General features: G+C 40.2%; 1 protein-coding gene across 1 annotated transcript in view; it reads left to right on the forward strand.

The window, feature by feature from the left end:
• LOC143039997 (uncharacterized) overlaps window positions 1-21,674 on the forward strand; it is a 32,082-nt gene extending 10,408 nt beyond the window's left edge. The window contains exons 2-10 of the mRNA XM_076210516.1: window positions 4,320-4,388; window positions 4,592-4,725; window positions 4,817-5,017; window positions 5,103-5,287; window positions 5,423-5,987; window positions 6,089-8,144; window positions 8,259-8,905; window positions 10,426-10,701; window positions 10,812-21,674. Coding sequence (XP_076066631.1) covers window positions 4,320-4,388; window positions 4,592-4,725; window positions 4,817-5,017; window positions 5,103-5,287; window positions 5,423-5,987; window positions 6,089-8,144; window positions 8,259-8,905; window positions 10,426-10,701; window positions 10,812-21,392 — 14,714 coding nt within the window. The 3' untranslated portion in view covers window positions 21,393-21,674. The remainder of the gene's footprint in view (window positions 1-4,319; window positions 4,389-4,591; window positions 4,726-4,816; window positions 5,018-5,102; window positions 5,288-5,422; window positions 5,988-6,088; window positions 8,145-8,258; window positions 8,906-10,425; window positions 10,702-10,811) is intronic.
• The last annotated feature ends 4,328 nt before the right edge of the window (window positions 21,675-26,002 follow it).

Here is a 26,002-nt window from a genome sequence, read left to right on the forward strand (position 1 = left end):
AACGTAGAACATTAAATAATTTTTTATAGAACAAAAAGTATGTGAACGTGCTTGTGCATATTGGAAATTAACGAGAGGCAGAAAAAAATAGTAATCTAAAATGAGATGTACTGTAAGGTAAAAGCACAAAATAGAGTTAATTTTTGTAGAACATAAAATATGTGTACGTGTTTGTGCATGTGGACACGATAATGCTCATGTGGTGTGTGGTTGTTTACGGTGAGTTGATTTCACCTCTTGCATGTTAGGTACAAATGTAGAACTACATTAAAAAAAAAAAAAAAAAACATAAGGCAAGGTAAACGCATTAATAATTATGACAGATGGAAGCCAATCAGTGCGTTCGAAAATGTAAGATCATTAGTGTCGAACACTTATATCCTTTATTTAATACACAACCCTTAAAGTGAAATGATTATGTGTGCCTGGTCTCAAGGCAAGCAGAAGCACATGATGGCAAACACAACTTAGATCAATCGTGGCTAATAAAAGGATACAGGCATATATAGAAGTTGAGCATGTACATAAGGTGGATGAAATACATGAATCACAAAATGTATAGATAATAAATTTGTGATACATTCAAGCCAACCAGTGTCAATTATTCTGAAGCATAAGTATCACAAACTTACCTTCTCTTCTCACATACGCTTCTGTTAACTTGACTAGCCCTCGTAATTTATCAGCTACTCGCCTGTTTCGCCTAGTATCAGTGTGGGGATTGTCTGGTCTTAGACTCAACCCTCATCACTAGAGTTGGTCTAGCCGTATGAATGGTTGTCCCCGCTGGTTGACTGGGTGGACTATGAACTACCTAGGACAGACCACCCGCTTACGCGGGATCGGTTTTTGTGGAAAGAGAAGTCTGTGGGAAAATAAAATCATATTCGTGTATAAAAGGGGGCTGGCTATTTCCACTGAGCACTTTAAAAAGGATATTTATTAGGGCTTGTGTCACGGCTAAGGAGACATGTGGCATAAGACTTGGGCATCGAGGCTTGCATCTATATCAGTCAACGAAAGCGAGGGAAATGGTTGTAGACATAGTTGTAGAGATTACCTGGCCGAGTTGGATTAACAGCTGTGCTCTGTATATCTACCCCTCCTAAGTAGGATGTGGTTAGTTCCGTTGTGACACCACGCTTTACCCTACCCTCGTCTAGCGACTCAAGCAGTCGGTATCCCCCAGTGACCAGCTCCACTGCCTGTAATGCCCATATTAGATCTCCGCATTTTTGGTTCATGTTGAATGATGCTTGATTAGATACCGCCTTCGTAAGGTTTGTTCAAATATCTCCGTAAGCTTTGTTGTTTTCTTGCTCATCCCTTCAGCCAATATGCTAGAGTGTACCCTGAAACTATCAGTTGTTTTAAAAAACGATTAGACAACTTTATGGATGGGGATGACGGGTGGTGATGGACACGGAGCTGCCTAGTGTAGGCCTTATGGTCTCTTGCAGTTTCCTTTATTCTTATGTTCTTATGTTCACAGGTTTCCAACATACTGTATCATAACATCAACCTTTGAGAAAGAAGTCAAAATCTGTTGAGCAAAAAGTAATTCATGTAGTAAAGGCATTTTCAAAGTCCTGGGTTTCCCACTCCCTGACTTCCCAAGCCTGTATAAATTCATATATCGGATCTTCTGTTCATGGCTAGTTTAGAGGTTATGGTAGTTTAATCTCACATCCTTATCCAGTTTCTAGTGAAATGCATCCTTATTGCCGCCTTATTCATTATATTCATAAGACAACTTAGATCAATCGTGGCAGATAAAAGGATACAGGCATATATAGAAGTTGAGCATGTACATCACCAGAGACATGCCAGTTATCGGTGAAACCTGCCACTGTGAATGCGTGGGAGTTGATCTTTGTCTCATTTTTTCATGCAATATGTTCGATACATATATGTACACACACACACACACACAATACACACACACACACACACACACACACACACACACACATATATATATATATATATATAAATATATATATGTATATATATACACATATATCTGTGTATATATATATATTTATATATATATATATATGTATATACATATATATATATATATCTGTATATATATATATTTATATATGCATACATATATATATATAATATACATATATATATATATATATGTGTGTGTGTGTGTGTGTGTGTGTGTGTGTGTGTGTGTGTGTGTGTGTGTGTTGAGTGTAGTTGGGAAGGCTTATGGGAGAAACTTGATTGAGAGGATTAGGAGAAGAACAGAGGGAGTAATTGGTGAGGAAGAGTGTAGTTTTAGGACAGGTAGGGGGTTATGTAGATAAGATTTTTGTGGGAAGACAGATATGTGAGAAACCTATAGGAAAAGGTAAAGATGTTTTTTTTTTTTTGGCTTTTATGGATTTGGAAAAGGCTTACGACAGGATAGACAGGAAGGCACTGTGGGAGATACTGCAGATATATGGGATAGGAAAAAAGCTGTTAAGAGCAGTTAGGAGTTTTTACGAGAGTAGTAGAGCTTGTGTTAGGATTAGAAATGGAGAGTGAATGGTTTGAGGTAAAGGTGGGACTTCGTCAGGGATGTGTTATGTTGTCCTGGCTGTTCAATCTATACATGGATGGGGTGGTGAGAGAGGTGAATGCAAGGGTAGTGGGTAGGGGGTTGGAGATGGTTAAAGAAAATGGAGAAAAGTGGGAAATAAGCCAGTTGTTATTTGCTGACGACACTGCACTTGTAGTAGGATCAGAGGAGGGATTGAGGAAGTTAGTTAGAGTTTGAGAAGGTGTGTGAAAGAAGGAAGCTGAAGACAAATGTGGGCAAAAGTAAGGTGATGAGATTACAAGGGGAAAGAGTGACAGCAGGCTGGAGGTGAGCATTAAGGGAGAGAGACTGGAGGAAGTGGACAGTTTTATATACTTGGGTGCGAATGTGGCAGGAAAGGGAGGAGTTGGGGTGGAGGTAGAATGTAGATTGAGAGAAGCGAGTAAATGCCTTGGTGGATTAAAAAGTGTAATGAGAAATAGACATCTGGGAATGGATGCTAAGAAGAGGTTAGATGAAGGAATGATTGTACCGACAGCACTGTATGGGGCAGAAACATGGAACATAAGAGAGGAAGAGAGAAGGAGTTTGAATGTGTTTGAGATGAAATGTCTGAGAAGTATGATAGGGGTTACTAAGCTAGAGTGAGAAATGAGGAGGTGAGGAGTAGAACAGGGGTAGAAAGGGAGTTGGGGGATAGGGTTGATGAAAGAGTATTAGGACGGTTTGGACACATGGAAAGAATTGTGACGAAAGATTAGTAGAAGAGGTATGGAAGGCAGAGGTGGGAGGAGTGAATATGAGGGGGCGTCCTAGGATGAGATGGATAGAGGTGGTAAAAGGGGCATTACAAAAGAGAGGAATGTCTGTGGAGGAAGGACGGGAGAGGACAGAAGATAGGGTGATTGGAGAAAGGCTGTGTATAGATGATGCTGTGATGCATGAGGGGGAGTGGGTGGGGGATGGGGGTGAGGAAGTATGTATGAGCAATTTGACGAAGCCCGAGGGGATTTCTCCCCGTCTTCTCCTTTTCTGCATGAGGGGACGGAGAGGGAGGGCCGCCGAATTAATGAAGCGGCTTTGCTGTGGATGTGCTGTGTCTTGCGACACTGCTTCTGACCCAGGGCAGTGCACAGGATGCAGAGATGACCCGCCATCCAGGAGGTGCCAAGATGAGAGGGAGGAAGGAGGGTGGAGGGGATTGGAGTATGTAGGGGATGGAATGGGTGGGAGTGGTTTCTATGCCTTTTTCTTTTTGGCCACCCCCCGTGTAAGGGGGGAAAAGCCTTTGGTATATGTATGTATATATATATATATATATATATATATATATATATATATATATATATATATATATATATATACACAATGTTGATGCCCATTGGTGCAGTCCAGATTTGTTTAGCAACTAAAAATATTCATTCTCCAATTAACACTGAGTGTTAATACTCACCACTGCTAAATATTGTGTTTAATGGTCATTCCCATTAACATATATCTGCTTTAAATTCTGCTATTTTACTCTTTTATACTATGTAGCAGTAATTTGATTCGAATAATAGTCAAGTTATCTGAGTTATTTAAATTAATCATTGCAAGAGACTACCAGCTCATAATGTTGAATTCCAGATCGATTGAAATTCACAATAAATTTTTAATTTTCTTTCAAAGCCATTACAGTTCATCACCTCTTTATCTCTTGGTATCTGATTTCTAGAATAGTAGAAATTAATTCATCAAGGACGCCTTCAGTGCTCAACTTGTCATTCTTCTGTTTCAGTACCCACGGGCACTCGGTCCTCGTGCGCATCCCACTGCCAAGACACAAGCCGATTCGATTACAAAAATGGTAAGTACTTAGACTATACATTACCCCGCTTCAGTATTATATAACATACACTAGTAGAATGAATTTGGAAAACATCTTTGGGTCTTGCCATACGGTCATGGTTATATCTTTCAATATCCATCATCTTTATGTGAACATATGAATTGTTACACATTCACAAATATCTCAAAATTTGTACTAAAATAATGTTTACTTTTTTGAAGGACTTAGCTATGTATACGAATACTCCACTGAAACGACCACTTCACTCCTCGGAACCCTTGAGGAAAATTCCCGAATCCTTATAAAGTCTAAGGCACAGATCGACGTCATTGCTCCTTGCGAATATATCCTCCGGGTACGTTCAAGGATGTTTACTCAGAACATGTAAATAGAAATACCGAGTTTTCACCACTTACTCTTTTATTTTCTTCTTCTTCTTCTTGCAGCTGAGTGACGTTGACTTGGATGGATCACCCCGTGCGTCTGAGTTTGCAGATGCTCTGACAAGAGTGCCCCTTGGGTTCTCCTTCCAGAACGGCGTTGTAGAGAATGTATGCGGAGAAGAAGAAGAACCATCATGGGTTCTGAACTTCAAGAGAGGCGTTCTCTCTACTTTCCAAAACTCAATGACCAAACCTGAGTTTAAGGTAAGATAAATGAACTATATACGATACGTGAACATAATGTGGCCGTTTTGTTCACTATTATCTAAGCAAAAAATTAACTTTGCAGGTTGTGGAGGAAACTGATATCATTGGTAAATGTAAGACTGAATATGTGGCTACTCAAGAGGGCACAGCCACATTCTATAGCAAGACGAAAGATTTCGATTCTTGCACTCATCGTTCTGGGCACACTTCCAATTTAGCTACTATCTACATGACCAACTCCCCAATTCAGTCTCTGCCTATCATGAGGTAACGTATTCACCTTTCTTTTACCATAATGAGCTGTAATGCATACATTGCAAATACATCTTACACAGCCCTATGCAGAACCCAACAACTTCAAATTTAAAAACAAAACTAACAATAAGTTATACCATTGTGCAGAAGTGAACAGAAATGCAACCAGAAACATGAAGAGGGTATCCTGAAAGAAACTGTATGCGAGGAAACTCACCAATACCGACCCTTCTCCAACCACATGAATGGAGTAGTCACCAAAATCGTATCTCGCCTTGATTTCATTTCCATCGGGAAGGCCTCCCTCGTTGGAACCGATTACATCCCTCAGCGTTCCACTCTCCTCTTCGACGCTTCAAAGTTCCACAAAACACATAACGAAGTGGACAAGGCTATCAACATCCTGGAACAGCTAGATTCACTCAGCAAAGACCATATTGACCCTCAAGTGCCTACTCTCTTCTATGAATTAGTAGCCACTCTCAAAGGCCTCACTTACTCCCAGCTTACCACACTTTTCACAAACGCTAAAGGCTCCAACAAGCACAAGTTCCTTGTCGACGCTGTACCTCTTCTCACTACACCCGCATCCGTTAAAATAATCCGTGATTTGATAAAGAATGGTTTTATCAGTGAGAAAGACGCCGATGTTTGGTTCACATCTCTTGCCTTAGTGAAGAACCCTACTCCTGCTTTCTTTGATGCTTTGGCGGTGAGTTTAACATTTTCCATTTCTATAATATTTTTTCATGTCTCTGATAGACTTTTCATATTGTATACTAAACTATGTTTAACCTGCTCTTCTCTTTACAGACTATGGAAACCACTCCTAGTAAACAGGCCATGTTGGGAATATCAGCACTTATCAACAACTATTGTAAGACAAACACAGCCTGTGACAAAGAGGCGGGTATCAATAAAATCCTCCGTCAAATCGAAAATCAAATTGGTGCCACTTGCCATGCTTCCACCGAAACAGAAAAGGAGAGGATCGTGGTTGCTCTGAAAGCACTTGGTAATGCTGGTCGATGGGTTAATGCTGCTTCTGTCCTCAAACGATGCTACACCGAAGACAATGACATGGAAATCCGTGTTGCTGCTCTTGAGGCCTGGAGACATGCTCCATGTCACTATGATCGATCTCACCTCATGAGTGTCTTCATTGATGTCCAGCAGGATTCCGAAATACGCATCGCTTCTTATCTAGCTCTCATGACTTGCCCTAACAAGGAGGTCATTGACATTGTCAAGGATCGCCTTAACTCGGAGGCCATTAACCAGGTTAGCTCCTTTGTTTGGACTCACATGACTAACCTCTACGAGTCGGCTGCCCCTGGCAAACTCTGGATGCATGATCTTATCGGTCAAGATTTTCTCAAACATAAATTCAACACTTCTGCCCTTAAGTTCTCGCGCAATTTCGAATCTTCTTTCTTCATGAATGAAATCAATACCGGAGCTACTGTTGAAAGCAACGTCATCTTCTCCGGCAAGTCCTTCTTGCCCCGTTCTGCCATGCTTAACCTAACCATGGATCTCTTTGGTGAATCTATCAATTTCTTTGAGATTGGAGGACGTTTTGAGGGCTTCGAAGCTTACTTAGAGCGTTTCTTTGGCCCAGATGGCTACTATCCCGAGGAAACGGTTGCTGCTATCCTAAAAAATTTGCGCCAAGAGAAGAACAAGGAACAAACATCAAACCTTGCAACTATAATTGAGGAAGCTACAGACGAACCTAGTGGTTCCCTTTACCTAAGACTTTTCGGAAATGAAATGTACTATAAACATTTCCATGGTCTGGCAGATCTCTTTAAGTCTTCTGATTACTCAAACCCTATGGATCTCCTCACGGACCTTGTTCGCAAGGGCAATGTTGATTATCTGAAGTCTTTCAGCATCATTGACACAGAGTTTTCTCTCTCATCTATTTCTGGTCTCCCTATCACGCTCAAGCTTAATGGAACAGCAACAGTAGGACTAAAGATGTCCGGAACTTTCCAGCCCAGAAGTCTAAAAAATATCAATATCCAGGGAGACTTCCAGCCATCAGCTTCTATTCAGCTGGCCGGCAGTCAATACATTGATGCTTTCGTGGCTAGGTCAGGTGTCAAGATGGTCTCAACATTGCATACATCTACATCCATCAATGGCAAAGTTGTCATCCAAGGTGGCAAACTTGTTGACGTAGAACTTAATATGCCTAGAGATAAAATAGAAATTCTTGATGTTAAAAACCAATTCTTCCACTATGAAGGAGATCATGAAGTTCCGGCTCTATCTCAGAAGGAAACGAAGTTTGAAGGATGTACTGGGGCCCCTTCTCTGCTAGGTGTTAAACTTTGCGGCTCTGTCAGCTATCCACAAACTAGTTACGAGAGCCCTTTCTTCCCACTCCATGGACCCGTAGCAGCTCATGTCTTCCTGGAAAAAACTGATACTCACACCTCCTATATCTTCCAATATAAGTGGGAGAGAAACGCAATCTCCCTCCTTCTTGACACTCCCAACTCAAAGATCAACCGAAAGATCTCCCTTGATCTTTCTTGGATTCAGAAGAACTTATTCGATATCACCATCCTCACACCTTTCAAGGATATCCGAGCACTTGGCGACTACAGCTGGTCTCCCAAGGAAAAGAAAGTTCTGTTAGAGGTCTTGATGGGGCAAAACAAGAAATATACACTTCTTTCCTCCCTTAAAAAACTTGCTGATGGTACGGAAGTCAAGTACGAGCCCACACTTGTAATTACATCTCCTGTCGGGGAGATCTTTAATCTGGAAGGCTCTCTTCTTGGAAACAGAGTAAAGAATATGTACCTCACCAACATTTCAATCTCTAAAGTCTTTGAAAAACCACTGACTTTCCAAGGTAAGTTTTCTTTTCTTTTCTAACAAAAGTATCAATGGCAACATAATTTTTACATCAATAATACTTTAATTTCATAAAATAGCCATAGAATAATGATGCTATGTATTTTTACAGCTGCCATTGAAGGAGGAAGTCACAAAATAGACCTACAAACTTTACTCGAATCACCACTTCTGGATGCTTCCTTCAAAGGCCTCTACCAAGTGGAAGATCGTTCTTTCAACTCAAACGTCGACATAGAATATACCTTCCCAAGAGAAGCTAAGCACACTATAAAGTCTTCGATTCTTCTTAAGAGGGAACGTAAAAACAGTTCTAAATCTTACTCCCTCGATTTCCAATTTAAACCATCTCAATTCCCAACATTACACACCGAACTCAAAGCAGAAAATAGTATGGCCGCGGGGTCACTGGAAACAAAGGTTGAGCTTACTCGAGATTACGTGGTATGGACTGCAGAACACTCTTGGTTACACCACAATATTGAAGGTGAAAAAAGGGAATTCTCCAGTGATTTTGTTATCAAATGCCCTGCTTATAACGTCGACACCCTTTTGTCCTACAATTATCTCCATAACAATGAAGAATTCGACACTGGAGTCAGATTTAGAGTGCAAGAATTTCTCGACTTTGACTACAAGATAAAGGCGAACCTCATCAACTTTGAATACAAGCTGTTTTACTCTTTCAAAATGCCTGAATTAGAATTTACTTTTGAACATAACCTAGAGAAGATAGATCAGGGACACTACAAAGCAACGGTAAGTACTGAACCTCTTCATCACTATCATACAGAGTACTCCTCAAATAATCCAATTGTTTCATAATCTAACAGAATCTAGATTAGCTGATACCATTGCAGAATATCTAAAAATTGATTTGTGATCATGTTTTTATACATACATACGTATATACATAAATAGATACATACATACATACTGCAATAGAAAATGGAATGTGTGTTTAGAAATGTAAAGCTAACTACTTTGAAGAGAAACAACCGAAGAAGAATGCTTTTGTGTATTACATCATCAGTGCAAAAATACTCGTACATAATTAAAAGGTACAAGCAAACATGATATGATAGTAAGGGAAAAGGAGCGTGGGCACGAGGAGGGGTTCATATGTTAACGGTGGGAAAAAAAGGAACGTTGGTGATCAAATGACAACAATAGGAGGAAAGGAATGTGGGACACTCTCTATAGGTACAAGGTAAGGACCAAATGTCTAATGAAAATTAAATTTACAAATGGTCTTACAGTTGGTACACATTTTATATATCTTTAGAGATACAATTACCTAGCTTATACAACCCTAGATTAAGATTGACATTAGCATCTTGGGTGGATTTAATGAAACTACTTTCAATATTCAACAATTATGTTTTTGTTTAAAGTAATTACAATGGCATCATCCCGTCCGATAGGATGATTAATGGTGCTGAGGCGTTTAAAAATGGCACTTGATTCATTCCCTTTTAAACATTTTTGTTGTTGTTTATTCCAACTCATACCTCATTTGCCGTATGACCAATGTAGATGTGGTTACATATTTTGCAAGGAATTTTGCATACCTACCCTTTTTGGCAATTTGCAGAATTATTATGAGGTGTTGTTTAACAGTATGATTTTTACTAAAGGCTACATCAATATTCTTAAGTAAATTAGGGACAGTACCTAAGTTTGTATGGTAGGGTAACACTAGTAGGTTGTTATTGCCAAAAGATTTGACTGACTGAGGGTTGTAAAAAAAATTCTTTGCAAAATTGTTGACGTCAATGAGGAATTACGAAATGTTTATGATATTGGTGCTAAAGTAAGATATCCTAAACATTTCATTGACATCTACAATTAGCAGATATGTACCAACTGTAAGACCATTTCTAGATTTAATTTTAATTGGACATTTTATCCTTACCTTGTCCCCACAGAGAGTATCCCACCTTCTTTTCCTCCTACTATTGAAACATGGCCACCATTTCTTGCCCACGGTAATGTCCACTTTCCTTTTATTCCTACATACGAACCCCTGCTCGTGCCTACGTTCCTTTTTCCCTACTATTATATTATGCTTGTTTGTACCTTCTAATTATGTATTTCTGCAATGATGATGTAATACACGAAAGCTTCTTCGGTTGTTTCTCTTCAAAGTGGTCAACTCTGTATACATACATACAGATACCAAAAGACCCCTCTCCACCTTTTATAAATCTCATACCCACCCAATACCCATTTGTGTCCCTTTTATCTTGAATTGTTGTGGACAATTTTATACATTGCAGATAAGTGGAAACGTTTTAGATAACCCACTGGAAACTGAAATAAATATCAAAGATAAGTCTACCCCTTCCTCCGTTGACTTGGCTATTGATGGTCAACACGAAGGATTGGGCTACAGAGCAATCCTTGATACTGCCCTCGTTGCCAACAAGGATGAAGCCAACTTTGATCTCCTCTTCAACGTGAACGACAAGGACTATACCGTAAATGCCGAGGCCAGTCGTACCTCCCTCTTACTTGACGTCAATATCATTAGACATATCTCCTTAGATGCAAAGGTAAGTTTCTGCTTATAAACAGGTTCTTTTGTTACAAAATGTGAACCATGCAATTAAATACTAATATATCAAATAACCCTAGGTACTACTTAATCGATATTCTTTTCCAGATTGTTCCAACTGGAGACGAGAGGAGTGTAGCAGTCACTGCTTTCTGGGATAAGGACGAGGACCAATCAAAGAGACTGCACATATCTGGAAAGATCAGCCCCACTACCTTCCATGGATCTCTCAAGTACCTTGATAATGAATTCAGTCTTGGAGGCAAGATTACAGACGGTAAGGTACAATTACAAGCTCAATATGCACCCAACCAGATAATTACTTCCGAAGTAAGATACAATCTGGCTGAGAAAAAATCATTCTCCATTATGGTTGAAACACCATTTACTGGATATGAAAAACAGGAAGCTTCTGTAAACTTCTTTGCTCGTGAAACAGAACTCACCAGTAATATCAAAGCCACTTGGAAGGAAAATCAGCAGTTTGAATTTTCCGTCACAGGGAAGTATAAAGGGACACTCCAGAGCCACAATCTTATGACTGAGGTAGTCTTCGCTAGTACTTTTCCTGGCTACGAAAACGCTAAAGCATCCCTCCACCATCAACTCAATGGATCTGTCAAATCAAAACTACTGGCCGACTGGAATGATGACCACACGGAGGGAACATTTGACTTAGTTCTAACAGACCAAGAAATTAAGTCTACCCTTACCTTCAAGTCTCCCTTTACCGAGGACCTATTTTTGTCCTTTAGAAATCATCTGTCTGAAACAAATCTGGCCATCACCTCAAAAATCATATACGGTCTTGAAGACATCCTTAACCTGAGTGTGAAAGGGCATGTCGATATCGTCGACAAACATGAAATTATATTTGATTTGGATATAGATACATACCGCCAAGTAATACCCAAGATAGCATCTACCGTCAACTACATTCTGGAAGATTCCAAAATCACTCTTCTTGCTGAAGCCATAGTAGATAAAAGTAAGATGATGCTCAGTATCAATGGAGTGAAGACAGTTATGGGTGACACAACTATTATTGAGGGAGACCTTCGTTTCATCACTCCCTTTACCAAACCATTAACTGCTAATATCACTCATACCCACAACAACATACAGTTTACCTCCGCTTTCGAAATGTCCCGTATCTGGTCTACCTTTGGTAACATCAAGGTACATGCCGAAGGTAAGATGACCTCCATCAATCAAATCGCACTTCATGTCAACATAATTAGCCCGCTAATTAAGTCTCAATTTGTCATTAGCCACAAACTCATTGACAGCTCTCTCGACTCCAAATGTGAGATTAGTGTCAACAACCATCGCACTGCTATCACTGCTGATGGCATCCTCGACCTAACTACCAAGAATGTAAAATTGAACATTTCCCTGCAATCAACAGTAGATGAACTCCATGATTTCAAGCTATCATTCAATCATGTGAGAAAAGGGTTTAATTATGAGACCAACGGAGTACTCACAAAGGGTTCCGCCAACTTTGCCATCGATCATATAATTCTCTTCAATGACGCATACAACTGGGAGAACGTACTGAACATCAACAACAATTACATCTTCAAGAACAAACAATCACATGTTGATGCACACATCAAGCATGAACTTGAGTACACCTGGTTAGAGAAAATTGTTAATTCGCAAGTCTCTGTTCACTTCAGGAGAGAGGCTCCTCTTGACCTTTATGATTTATTATTTACTCTTCAAACACCATTTACCAATGAAATAAAGGTCACTCTGAACTCCAAAATTAACCTCCAGTACGCCAATTCTGTTCTTACTATCGAGTATGGACCAGAAAATAAAATCTTTGCCTCCCTCACCGCCAGAGTAATAGAAAACTCAGCTAGTTTGGAAATCGTGCTAGAGACACCTTTCTTCGTCCCAGTAAACTTCCACCTGAGCACAGATACGCAAGAAGGAAAGGCCTCAACAACGACTTCTCTTGTGTGGGGAGACAACGAGGTTGCTTTGATTCTCAAAGTAGGTGTGATTGGTAATGAAGTTCAATGTAGTGCCCACCTTAGCACAACATATCTTGAATACCCTGTTCAGTTGGAAGGATCCTATGACATCGATTCCGTTGTCAAGCATTTTGTTCTAGCTACAACATACTCAACCACTTCAAGAATAGAAGCTACATTGGCTGGGTCACAAAAGGAAGGTAAAATGTCTGTCTCCTTGGAAGTACCTTCATTTGGAATTAATCAAGTTTCTCTTTCCACCCAACACAGTTTCACCAATTTGCCCTTTATCGCCTCCGCCATTATAACTGTGAACGACCACACCTATACTGTTCAGGGTAAAGTTGCATCTGATGCCATTAATTTCACCTTAGACTTAGATGGCAAGAAAGGGGACTTGACTGTCAACTGGAAATATGACCCTTCCTTGAATACTGCGATGGCTAATGCTAGTTTCAAGTCTCCCATCTCTAATATAGATGACCTTCACCTCAGCGTTGCTTATGATATTAGGAAAGAAAAGTATGTGGAAATCATTATGAAACGTGCCTCGCAAGAGTTAAAACTTCGGACAGAATTAGATGGTAAACGAGTTGTTGTGAAGGGTTCTACGCCTTTCTCAGGTTGGGAAACCATAGGCGCCTCCCTCCTCATCTCTGATTCGGCTGTAAATGCCTATGCCTTCAGAAATGAACGTAAAATTGAAGTTACAGGGAACGCACATATCAAGAGTGGCAAAGGGCAGATAACTCTTACTATTACTACGCCTTATCCTGCCTATGAGGCCATTTCCATTGAAACCAAATATGATCTTAAGGGTACAAACAAAAAGATTGACTTTAACTCAGCCTTTGGTGAAAAACAACTTTCTTTCAAAACTTCGGCCAACTTGGAAGATTTTATGGCTCCAACGATGATGCTGGATATAGTCACACCCCTCGAGGTCTTCAATCATGTGAGTGGCCAGGCCAAATGGAATATGAAGGACAAAGTTAAAACAGTCGACATCAAGACTTCTCGTAATGAGCAAACCTATCACTGGACCCTGTCTGTTACACCCGAAAATGCTCTCAAGGGCCATATTGTTGCAACAATTACTACTCCACTTCCCGGATGGAATTCTGTAACTATAGAAGGTAAAGTTGACCTAACTGGACCATACTCTTTCGTGGTCGTGATGGACAAGGACGGTGTCAAAGATACGTACTCTTTCAAATTCAACTTCCAGAATCAAGCCTTTACAGGAGAACTGTTAACTCCCATTCCAAGTTGGGAAAAGATGGTCTTATCTGGAGAGTATAAGCTTGTTGACTCCGAATTCACACTTGACACCACTTTCTCAAGAAACACGAACAAATACCACCTGAATGTATTTACGTTATTGAATAAGCTGACTCCTAAGATTGAGATCAGCACTACCACTCCAATCATCAGTGCTTCCAAACTCAATTTGAAACTAGATGCCAATTTTGCCAATGTGGAAGAAAAAACAATTCATATATCATTCAAGCATGATTCCAGCGACTATTCTTTAAATTTCATTTGCAAAAAAGGGTACAAGTCTTGTGATATGAAATTAAAAGTAATTACTCCCATCATTGGATACACCTCTCTAGTATTGGCTGGCCATGTTGATTTAACTGGCGACACTAAAATAGCTCAGTTTTCTCTTATCAAAGAAAACGAAGCAAACAAGTTCTTCATCGGGGCTGAGATTGTTAATAATAGGTTTACTATCACCATCAAGACCCCCTTCGAAGGATATGAGAATATCAATGTAATTGGTGACTACACGAAAGCTAACATGAAACACAGTGCCCTCGCATTCTTCGAGAAGAATGAGAGCAAATACACCATCAATGGTCTACTGAATCTGGGTGAAAAATCGTTCACTCTTTCCACCGAGTCCCCAATCGATGGGTACAAATCTGTGAAAGTATCCGGATTTATCAATGCCAAACACCTCGAAGTTGTTTTCCTTAAGGAAGATAAAAGATATGAGATCACTGCTGATTACCACTTTACTCCCAGTTCGGTTTCCATAAAAGTGAAGACACCTTTCCAAATAATTTCCACCGTGTCTCTTGGAGGAAACTATCATTTTACCAACAACAAACTGGAATTCTCTTTCATGTCTGAACTGAACGGAGAAAATATTCAGTTAGATGCTCATGCTGATTTAAGTGATTTACCTATGGTTCTTAAAGCAAATATGGTCCTTGTGACACCATTCAATGAATGGGAGAATCTTGATATAAATGCTCAGTATGATATAATTTCTGATGTTAAAAGGTTCGGTATCTCAGTCAATAAAGACCACCAAATTAAGAAGCTAAATGGAGAATTTAGTTACAGCAAGAAAAGCGGAAGTTTTAAGATTGAAACTCCCATTCAAGGATTTGAAGCCTTCGGAGCAAGCTACAATTTAGATCTTGATCAGAATAACAAGAAACTTGAAGCATTCTTAAAGATTTACAAGAACACCCAGACTTGGAATTTTGTCGCACGTGGTCAGTTTACCACTGATGATGTTCAAATTGAATTCCAGACTCCATTTGAAGGTTATGACACAATTCAATTTAATGCTAAAATTGACACAGTTGGCAAAACTGGAGAAGCTCTTCTTAAATTTGGGCCCTTTACATTCACGACTGGAGTTACTTTTAAACCAGGTCACATAACATTCAAGCTGACAACGCCATTTAGAAGCCTAGGCGTACTTTCTCTCGATACGAAATATAATTGGAACGTACAAAAGAAGGGTGCCGTATTGACAGTGCTCTACAATGATGTCAGTTACCAAATTAGTACAGCTCTTCTCTTAACTGTACCCAAATCTGAGATTACTTTGTCTGCATCTCTTCCTTTCCCTGGATTCGAAAAGACCTCCTTCACTGCAAAATACGATGTCAACAGTGAGGACGAACTCCTTTTAATAAGAGTTGGTCTCGATAAGAAGTCTTATGGTGTCTCTGTCGGTGGTGCCCTCAACGAGAAGAACGCCAAGATTGCTTTCAACCTTGAGACCCCTGTCCACGGCTGGGAGCTTGTCCACTTCAATACAAATATCGACCTTGCCGTTGATGAAAGAAACCTGGTAGTTTTCCTCGAAAAGAATGGAGAAGAGCTCATCGCTCTATCGGGAAAAGTCATTGGTAGCAAAATTGACTTTAATCTTCGTTCGCCTCTGCAAGGATTCAAAAACGTGAAAATGATCGGTTCCCTGAACCGTAGTAAACGATCCCTTGAATTCCAGATGATGAGGGATGATAGTGGTGTAGAAGCCATTATATCAAACTTCAATTCCTTAAAATTCGATATCAAAACACCATTTGCAAATTCAAAGGAAATAACGTTCGAAGGGTCTTATATTGATGGGAAAATTAAAGTCGATTGGCACAGGGACGAAAATTATTTCAAGCTTGACATAACACCAGGAAGAGGTAAGTCTAAATTCAACGTAGAAGTAAAAGGCGGGTTTGATGGCGTTCAGTTCCTGACCGTGGATGGCCGCTTGGATCGCGAGAGATTTGATGCCTATCTCGGAGCTCAGATCAACGACGAACTATCTACTTTCCGAGGTTCGGGTCAATTCTCCCAAAATCGTGCAGAAATGAAAGTTGAGGTACATAGCCCATACGAAAACTACAAGACACTTAACGTTGATTTACAGTACAACAGAATGCAGAAATCGTTCCTAATCAGTCTCGTGTCTGACTCCTCTGCCTTTAGGTTTATTATCAAAGGGGCAATGACAAGATTCTCAACTGATATACTTTTCCCCCATACTGAGGAACCTACCATCGTGAACATTTTGCTGAGCCCAAGAAATGGTCACATTAATATCAAGAGCCGTTACGAGTCACTGAGATCATTCAACATGAACTACGAGATTAAGATTGGAAGGGTCCTTGAAGCCAATTGTATGGTAGAGAAGAATGGCGTGAAACATTTTGAACTGGAATTCAAATTGGATATTGAAGGAGAGCTGGGACACTTCAAAGTTCATGTCAATCGCGGTCATCATCATAGTATGTTCCATCTCCACCATGAAAAATCACATATATCAATTACACTCTCGCGTGATGACAAGGAAATGAAGATTGATGTAAAAAGAGATGACAGCAACAACCCGTCAACAGGAGAATTTTATATAACCATTCATGATAACATTTTCCACGAAAGTCACACGATGAAGTCAAAACTTATCTTTGATTTAGCTTCTGACCCAAAGACTTTGTCTTTGGACTTCATTCCCGAGGAAGATGTGTTATACAATTTCCTCCTGAAATACAACCACAATGAAGACAGTACAACAGGTGATTTTACGCTCAGGATTACAACACCAGACAGATCTGCAAGACTTTGGAAGAGTATTGGAGGAAACTGGAACGTTGAAGATACTAATAACGCCAGCTTCACAATTCAAGTCGGACCTATCATATACACTGGTAAAGGAAAGGTTGGCCTGAGAGAAACCGACCTTACATTCGTGCCTAATATGCAAGGTGAAAAAATATATGTTCAATGGAAACATTACAAACATGGTAATCGAAGAGACACATTCTTCAAGTTTGGTCGAGAAGGAGACTATATCATGTTTAAATTAAAGGGTACTATTATCGATAAAGACAATCTTGACATCGAAGCAGCTTTGGGAATTAGCCAATATATGTCTGATCTGATTATTAAGGCCGACTGGAACAAAGATGAAAATGGAGTGGTAACAGGTAGAGCACAAGTCACGTATAAACATATCAAGGTAAATATTACCTTGGAGCACTACAAATACGATGCACTGAAAAAGACAGTGAAATTTGAACTCTCTGGAAATTCAAATATTCCTCACTTTACAAATTTCAAACTGAAGAGCAATCATGATTTCAATAAAAAGATTGTGATGCAAGGTGAATTAACTCATGACGAAGAAAAAGTTTCCTATGATATTAATTTTACAGATTTCAATCCTGAATTTTCTCACAACAGTGCCAGCCTCCATTTAGCAGAGCTTGGAGAAGCCGAGATGACAATTAAACACGACTTTAGGAACAATAACGATAAGTCTATTGACGCCGTTTTAAAGTTTGCCGGTCAGGAATCTTCCACTCGTGCCAAATGGAGTCGCAGCGATGATTTCAGAACTTTGAATAGCAACATTGCAATCAAGTCCGTTTTTATAGGTGATATTACAATCAAGGCTGATTTCGATGTGCGAGACTTTAGTAACGCTCATGGTGAAGTCTACTACTCTCGCAACGAAGACAAGCATCTATCGCTCGTCTGGAACAGACATTACAATGGAGAAGAGCTCAAGTCTGATATAACATTCACATCCCATTTTGAATCTATTCCCAATGCAAGAGTTTACATTGACGGGACTTTCAAAAAAGCGATCAAATTCAAAGGTGGCATCGAGTTTGCAGAGCACAAAGCCCAAGTGGATCTGAAGGCCAACAAGTCAAAGGCGAATGTTGTCGTTGAAACAAGTTTCGAAAACTTTGAAAAAATCACTATAGATATGGAGTATAGCTTTACACTCAAGAATAAGACGCTGAATGTGAATTACTCCCGTGGGGATAATAAAGCACACTTAGAAATGAAATTAGATACAAGGGAAAAGACTTTTGATATGAAACTGACCACTCCATTCGAAGTAATCAGTGAAGTCTTCATCAAAGCTAATTGGAGTAAAGATACTGCTACGGTCCTCTACAGAAGGAATGGTGTGGAATACAATTTCACAGGCACAGCCAATATTAAGAATGAGAAGTCGTCATTCGATTTATCATTTTCTCCGCCAGGACAAGCCCCACTTAGGATTGCTGCTGCCTATGACGTCAAAAATTTCATTAGTGGTAAGGGTAAAAAGATGGTTGATCTTGCTAAGATAGAAATGAGCTTTGGCGATCACAATGTAAAATTCCATCTCAAAGGTGCCCGCACCAACGAACATATCCACCTTCATCTTGAGGGAATGTCATCCTTCGCCATGGTCCGTAACATTCTGGTCCACCTTGAAGGATTCCAAAACCCTGAGAAGCAAGAAGGCACCTTTGAAATAGGACTCAATGATTATCATTTGAAAGTTCACAGTCTTTATGAAAGTAGAGAAAACAACGGCTACTATCTCAAGAGCGAAATTGAAAGCAGTGGAAACAAAGTAGTCATTGGACTAGGTCGTGAAAATGGAGAACAAATCCTCACCATTGGATATGGACCTGACGTGGAGATTACCTTCTCTATCAAACCAAAAAGCGGAGGATATATGGAAGGCTATTCTGGTAAGATCAGTCTTCCAAAACAAGGTTACCATGATATGGAGTACGAAGTTGAACACGGTTTCAAGAGTGAAAATGAATTCTTCGTTAATATTGAGGTTGATGTTGGTAACGATCAGGATGTTGAGGCTCACTTCGTTTACAACTCCGATGGCATTGAAGCACGTCTTAAAAGTCTCCTCACCGGCGAACATAGGCTAAGGGCCAAACGTTCCCTTTCTTCCACTTCTTTCTTCACAGAACTCGGCTACAATGACTATCAGCTCAATTTGCGCGGAGGATTCCCTGAAGACTCTACAAAACGAGGATTTGTCCTAGAAGGAGAACTCTTTGGCAGAAAAGTTAAGCTCGATACGCTCTTCCAGTCGCAGGGTATGGAATACGTTGAAGGTAAAATCGAGTTAGAGACGACTTTTAAGGGTTTTGAACATATCGGATTCCGCTTCACGGGGGCTAACAAAAACAAGATTCTAGGCCGAGCAGAGATACTACTACCATCGTACAACATCCCAAGAATAACTGCAGAAATTGACCTAGAAACCAACAAGCGGATCTACGGCCATGTCAACATTGATGTGGCTGGACATGTATTCAGGATTAAGACCGACATACAAGGTTCCTCCATCACTACTGGCTATACTGGCAGTGTCGAGGTCAGAACTCCTTTCTTCTCCTTCTCTGAGGTTGACCTTACCGGTTCCATTAGGGCCCAAACATTTAAATTCGTTGAGGCAAACTTCAAGATATTGTCCCCCTACAGCGCGCATGAATTCAAGGTCAAGTACGAAATCACTAAAACTGGGGCCACAGGTACTGCAATCGTTGACTCATCCTGCCTTCCGCAGTACTATGAACTTGGTGTCAGTGCTGCATTCTCTCCCTTCAGAATTCAGATTTCTCTCAATAACAACAAGATTATTGGTCAGTATGAGAAAACAGATTCGAAAGTCGTGGCTTCACTTGATGTTCATTCTACCTTCTTGGCCAAGAAACACGCCAGCCTTAAAGTGGAGGCCATCTTAAAGACTCTAACCAACATGGAAGGTAAGATCACTGTAGATGTGGAGAGCCATACCCATCAAATCGAGGGTGCCCTTAAAGTAGAGAACCAACATATCAAGGGCAACGTTCTTCTTTCTTCAAGTCTCATTGAAGGCGTCCATAAAGTAGAGGCTGATGTCGTTGTTCCTACGGCACCTTACGATAGAATAGCCATCAAATTTACGTACACAAGCAAGGAAGTTTACACCTTCCTATTCAACCTCAATCTTGAGTCTGGCGTCAAATTCAACATTGAAGTTAAGGTCCCAGATTCTCCCAAGCGTACTTTTGCCTTTGTCTTGAAGAAGAATGAGGCAAGTTTCGTGATTGCTACTTCCCAAGGTACCCACAAAGCCAATGTCTCATGGCGTATACCCAGTAAGATGCCAGCCAATTACGTCCTTCACTTTGAGGCGTCATCTCCATTTCTAACGAGCGGGTTCGAGTTTAATAGTGAAGGGTCCGTCTCACCAGACTTTGTCAAGATCCTGGTTGAGGTGACTGTGGCAGGCGTCAATCATAAGCTTGAGGGAAATATTACCGTGAAGGAGAAAGAAATCTCTCTCAGCTGCAAGATTCTCACATCGATCATGAACATCAACAATATAATCGTGAAGAGCCACCTGGACTTCACTGACAAAGTTATTGCAGACCTGGAAGTCACTGTTTCACATAAAGTCAACAAGGTAAACCTATTATTTGACAGGAACATTAAGGAACTTCAACTGAGTGTTGAGTCTCCTTACCTTCCCAATGACATTGTCAAGGCACAGGCTACTCTTGATGGTGAGAACAAGAATGACCTTAAGTTAAAACTCACTCTCATGGACTCCATGAACACACTGTCAGGCGTCCTTAAGTTCAAGAGAAAATCTGAAAACGATATATCAACCGCTCTTAAAATCCTGACACCTTTCAAAGGATATAAGAAGATGACATTCGGAGCAAACTACCTAAAAACTAACGTCAGTAGAATACAGGTCTTCTCAGACTCGCAAAGTCCTTTCAAGTTCAATGTGGACACCACCTTCGGCAACAAAGACGACGAATTCCGTGCCGACGTTTCTGTTGAGACCCCCATCGAAGGCTTCGACAAGATCGGTTTTACTTTCCTCATTCCTCTAAACAGATTCCAGCCTCACCTGTCTTTGCAATTGCCTGATAAGACGTTTGGTGTCGATCTTCACTATATTGACAAGGATGAGATCGTGAGGTCGGGAGCCATTCTCACCCTAGGCGAATCGTACAAGCACGGTTATGAATTCAAGTTAAGAAAAACCCTTCCATTTGAGATCACCCAAAAGCGTTATTTGGGTGACAAATCCACGGCCTTCCATCTGAGGACCGATTCCTCTTTCCTGAGACTCGTTACTCCATATGCTTAGAGTAGAAAAAAAAAAATCTTGTTATTTTATGTTAAACTCAGGATAGAATTTGTAAATTGTTTTAACAACTTGGTTTATACTCTAATGGCTTCGTCTAGTCACCGTATGAGCATGGAAATAACTATCGAACAACATGCGTGTTCATACAGATATACTCAGTACAATAATATAACTTAGTCCATAATATTTATAGGTATGGGTCTTCATTATCATTTTAATATATGCTTAATAGAATAGTCTTCGCTCCTTCTGTATTGGCAAATAAATACTCGGCATTTACAATTCCATGTTTATTTTGCATTACTTAAAACATTGAAAATCAAATAAATGATAAAGAATCAGTTCTCCAGACAAAAGTACTGTCCTTTGTACTCCAAATGTACTGTTCTTTGTATTGACTAAGGATGATGGATAAGGGTGATGCATGAGGGTGATGTTCATGATTATGAGAGTAGCGATGGTTGATGATGGTGATAATGGTGGTGGTGGAGGTTGATGATGATGACGATGATGATGATGATGATGATGATAATAATGATGATGACGACGACAGGGTTATATATATATATATATATATATATATATATATATATATATATGTGTGTGTGTGTGTGTGTGTGTGTGTGTGTGTGTATACAAAACCTTAAACAAAATAAATAAATACATAGATAAATGAAAAATAAATAACTGGAATGATACCAAAACCTATCAAATGACAGGGGCACAACATTAAAAAAGAATGTAGCATAAAATGTTTATGCAAACCATAGACCTATAATAATAATACATGCAAACCAAAGGCTTTTCCCCTTTATAATGGAGAGATAGCCAAAAAATAAAGACATAAATCCACTCCCACCTATTCCATCCCCATCACACTCCACTCCCCTCCAAACTCTTCCTATCTTCTTACCCTGGCACCTCCCGGATGACAGGTCATCCCTGCACCTCACTCACTGCCCTGGGTCAGAAGCAGTGTCACAAGACATAGCACATCCACAGCAAGGGCGCTTCATTAAATCGGTGACCCCCCCCCTCTCCGTCCCTCCATATAGAAAAGGAGAAGACTTGGAGAAATCCCTTTGGGCTGCGTCAAATTATTCATCATACATACTCCCTCATCCCCCATTCCCCACCCATTCCACCTCATGCATCACAGCACCATCCATATACAACCATTCTCCATTCACCCCTGTCTTCTGTCCTCTCTCGTCCTTCCTCAACAGACATTCCTCTCTTACCCAAAGCCCCTTTTACCCCATCCATTCATCTCATCCTAGGTCGACCCCTCATGTTCACTTCTTCCACATCTCTCTTCCACACCTCTTTTACTAGTCTTTCTTCACGCATTCTTTCCATGTGTCCAAACCATCCCAATACTCTTTCATCAACCCTATCTCCCAGCTCCCTTTCCACTCCTGTTCTCCTCCTTACATTCTCATTTCTCATTCTATCCAGCCTAGTAACCCCTATCATATTTCTCAGACATCTCATTTCAAACACATTCAAACTCCTCTCTACCTCTTCTAGGTTCCATGTTTCTGCCCCATACAATGCTGTCGGCACAATCACTCCTTCATACAATCTCCTCTTAGCATCCATTCCCAAATATCTATTTCTCATTACACTTTCTAATCCACCAAGGCATTTACTCGCTTCTCTCAATCTACATTCTACCTCCGCCTCCACTCCTCCCTTTCCTACCACATTCGCACCCAAGTATCTAAAGATATTCATTTCATTCAGTCTCTCCCTTAATACTCACTTCCAGTCTCCTACCACTTTCTCCCCTTGTACATCCCATCATCTTACTTTTAATCACATTTATCTTCAACTTCCTTCTTTCATACACCTTCCCAAACTCTGTCACTAACTTTCTCAACCCCTCCTCTGATCCTGCTACAAGCGCAGTGTCATCCGCAAACAACAGCTGACTTATCTCCCACTTTTCTCCAATCCCTGACCCACTATCCTTGCATTTACCTCTCGCACCACCCCATCCATGTATGTATAAAATGAAAGGCCAGGGTGACATAACACATCTCTGACGAAGTCCCACCTTTATCTGAAACAACTTTCTCCATTTCTAATCCTGTCACGTGCTCTACTACTCTCGTAAAAACTCTTGACAGCTCCTAAAAGCTTCTCCTCTATCCCATATATCTGTAATACCTCCCATAGTGCCTTCCTGTCTACCCTGTCTTAAGCCTTTTCCAAATCTATAAAAGCCCAAAAAACATCCTTACCTTTTCCTATAGCTTTCTCGCATATGTGTCTTACCACAAAAATCTGATCTACGCAACCCCTACCTGTCCTAAACCCACACTGTTCCTCACCAATTACTCCCTCTGTTCCTCTCCTAATCCTCTCAATCAAGATCCTCCAATAAGCCTTCCCAACTACACTTAACAAGCTAATCCCTCTGAAACCACTACACTCACACTTGTCCCTTTTCCCCTTATAAAGTGGAACTACACAGGTACTCCTCCAGTTCTCCGGCACTCTACCCTCTCTTAAACAAACACTAAGTAACCTCACCAGCCAGTCCACCATCACTTTACCTCCTTTTTCAGACATTCTGCATGACATCTATTCAATCCAGGTGCCTTACCTGCTCTCATCATCTTAACAACTGCCTTCACTTCATCCTTCCTTATTTCTCCTCCATTTTCCTCACTCATCACGGTCATTTTCTTACCACTTCCAACTGCAACTACCTTTCCCTCCCTATCCTCCTTCACAGTTAGCAACTCCTAAAATACTCTGCCCATCTTTCTCTTACTACCTTCTCACCCATCATCATCACTCCATCTGCACCTTTTACCCTTTCTTCTCTACTTGATTCGCCTCCTCCTCTCTTAATTTCTTCCCAAAACATCTTTTTATTACTTTCAAAATTTTCTGTCATACTCTTACCCCATTTCACATCTGCTCTCCTCTTTGCCTCCTTTATCTTATGGTTTACTTCTCTTCTCTTTTCTTTGTACCTCAATGATTCCCTCGCCCTATTTTGTAGCTAATCTGTGAAAGCTCGCTTCTTCTCTTCTACAACCTTCTCTGCTTCCTCATCCCACCACTCACTACCCTTCCTTCTATTTCCTTCCATCCTTCTTGTTCCAAACACCATCTTTGCACACCTTATGACTCCCTCCTTGAACCATCCCCATACCTCCTCCACTTCTAGTTCTACACTATCCTTCACTCCCTCCCACTCTTCTATCAGCTTCTTCTTGTACTGCTTCTCCTTTTCTTTCTCATTTAAGCAGTTCACTCTAACCACCTCCCTACTTTTTATCCTTTTCCCCTTACTCCATCTATTCTCCACTCTCAACTTACCTTCCACCAGAAAATTACCCGATACCACCCCTCTATCCCCTTAGAACATGTACATCCTTAACTCTTCCTATTATACTCCTATTTACCACTACATAGTCCATAAACGCTCTATCTACTACCCTTCCATTCACCACCAAAGGATATAAAAAAAATGACATTCGGAGCAAACTACCTAAAAAACAACATCAGTACAATATAGGTCTTCTAAGACTCGCAAAGGCTCTTCAAGTTCAATGTGGACACCACCTTCGGCAACAAAGACGACGAATTCCGTGCCGACGTTTCTGGTGAGACCCCCATCGAAGGCTTCGACAAGATTGGTTTTACTTTCCTCATTCCTCTTAACAGATTCCAGCCTCACCTGTCTTTGCAGTTTCCTGATAAGACGTTTGTTGTCGATCTTCACTATATTGACAAGGATGAGAGCGTGAGGTCGGGAGCCATTCTCACCCTAGGCGAATCGTACAAGCACGGTTTTGACTTCAAGTTAAGAAAAACCCTTCCATTTGAGATCATCCAAAAGCGTTATTTGGGTGACAAATCCACGGCCTTCCATCTGAGGACCGATTCCTCTTTCCTGAGACTCGTTACTCCATGTGCTTAGAGTAGAAAAAAAAAATCTTGTTATTTGATGTTAAACTCAGGATAGAATTTGTAAATTGTTTTAACAACTTGGTTTATACTCGAATGGCTTCGTCTAGTCACCATATGAGCATGGAAATAACTATCGAACAACATGCGTGTTCATACAGATATACTCAGTACAATAATATAACTTAGTCCATAATATTTATAGGAATGGGTCTTTATTATCATTTTAATATATGCTTAATAGAATAGTCTTCGCTCCTTCTGTATTGGCAAATAAATTCTCAGCATTTATAATTCCATGTTTATTTTGCATTACTTAAAACATTGAAAATCAAATAAATTATAAAGAATCAGTACTCCAGGCAAAAGTAATGTCCTTTGTCCTCCAAAGGTACTGTTCTTTGTATTGACTAAGGATGATGGATAAGGGTGATGCATGAGGGTGATGTTAATGATGATGAGGGTAGTGATGGTTGATGATGGTGATAATGGTGGTGGTGTAGGTTGATGATGATGATGATGATGATGATGATGATGATGATGATGACGACGACGACGCCTACAACTACAGGGCTAGAAATATATATATATATATATATATATATATATATATATATATATATATATATATACGAAACCTGAAACAAAGTAAATAAATAAATACAAAAATAGATTAAAAAAAA

This window comes from Oratosquilla oratoria, chromosome 27 (genome assembly GCF_046742065.1).
Source record: "Oratosquilla oratoria isolate Oo_2021 chromosome 27, ASM4674206v1, whole genome shotgun sequence".
In the NCBI taxonomy this organism is placed as follows: Eukaryota; Metazoa; Arthropoda; class Malacostraca; order Stomatopoda; family Squillidae; genus Oratosquilla; species Oratosquilla oratoria.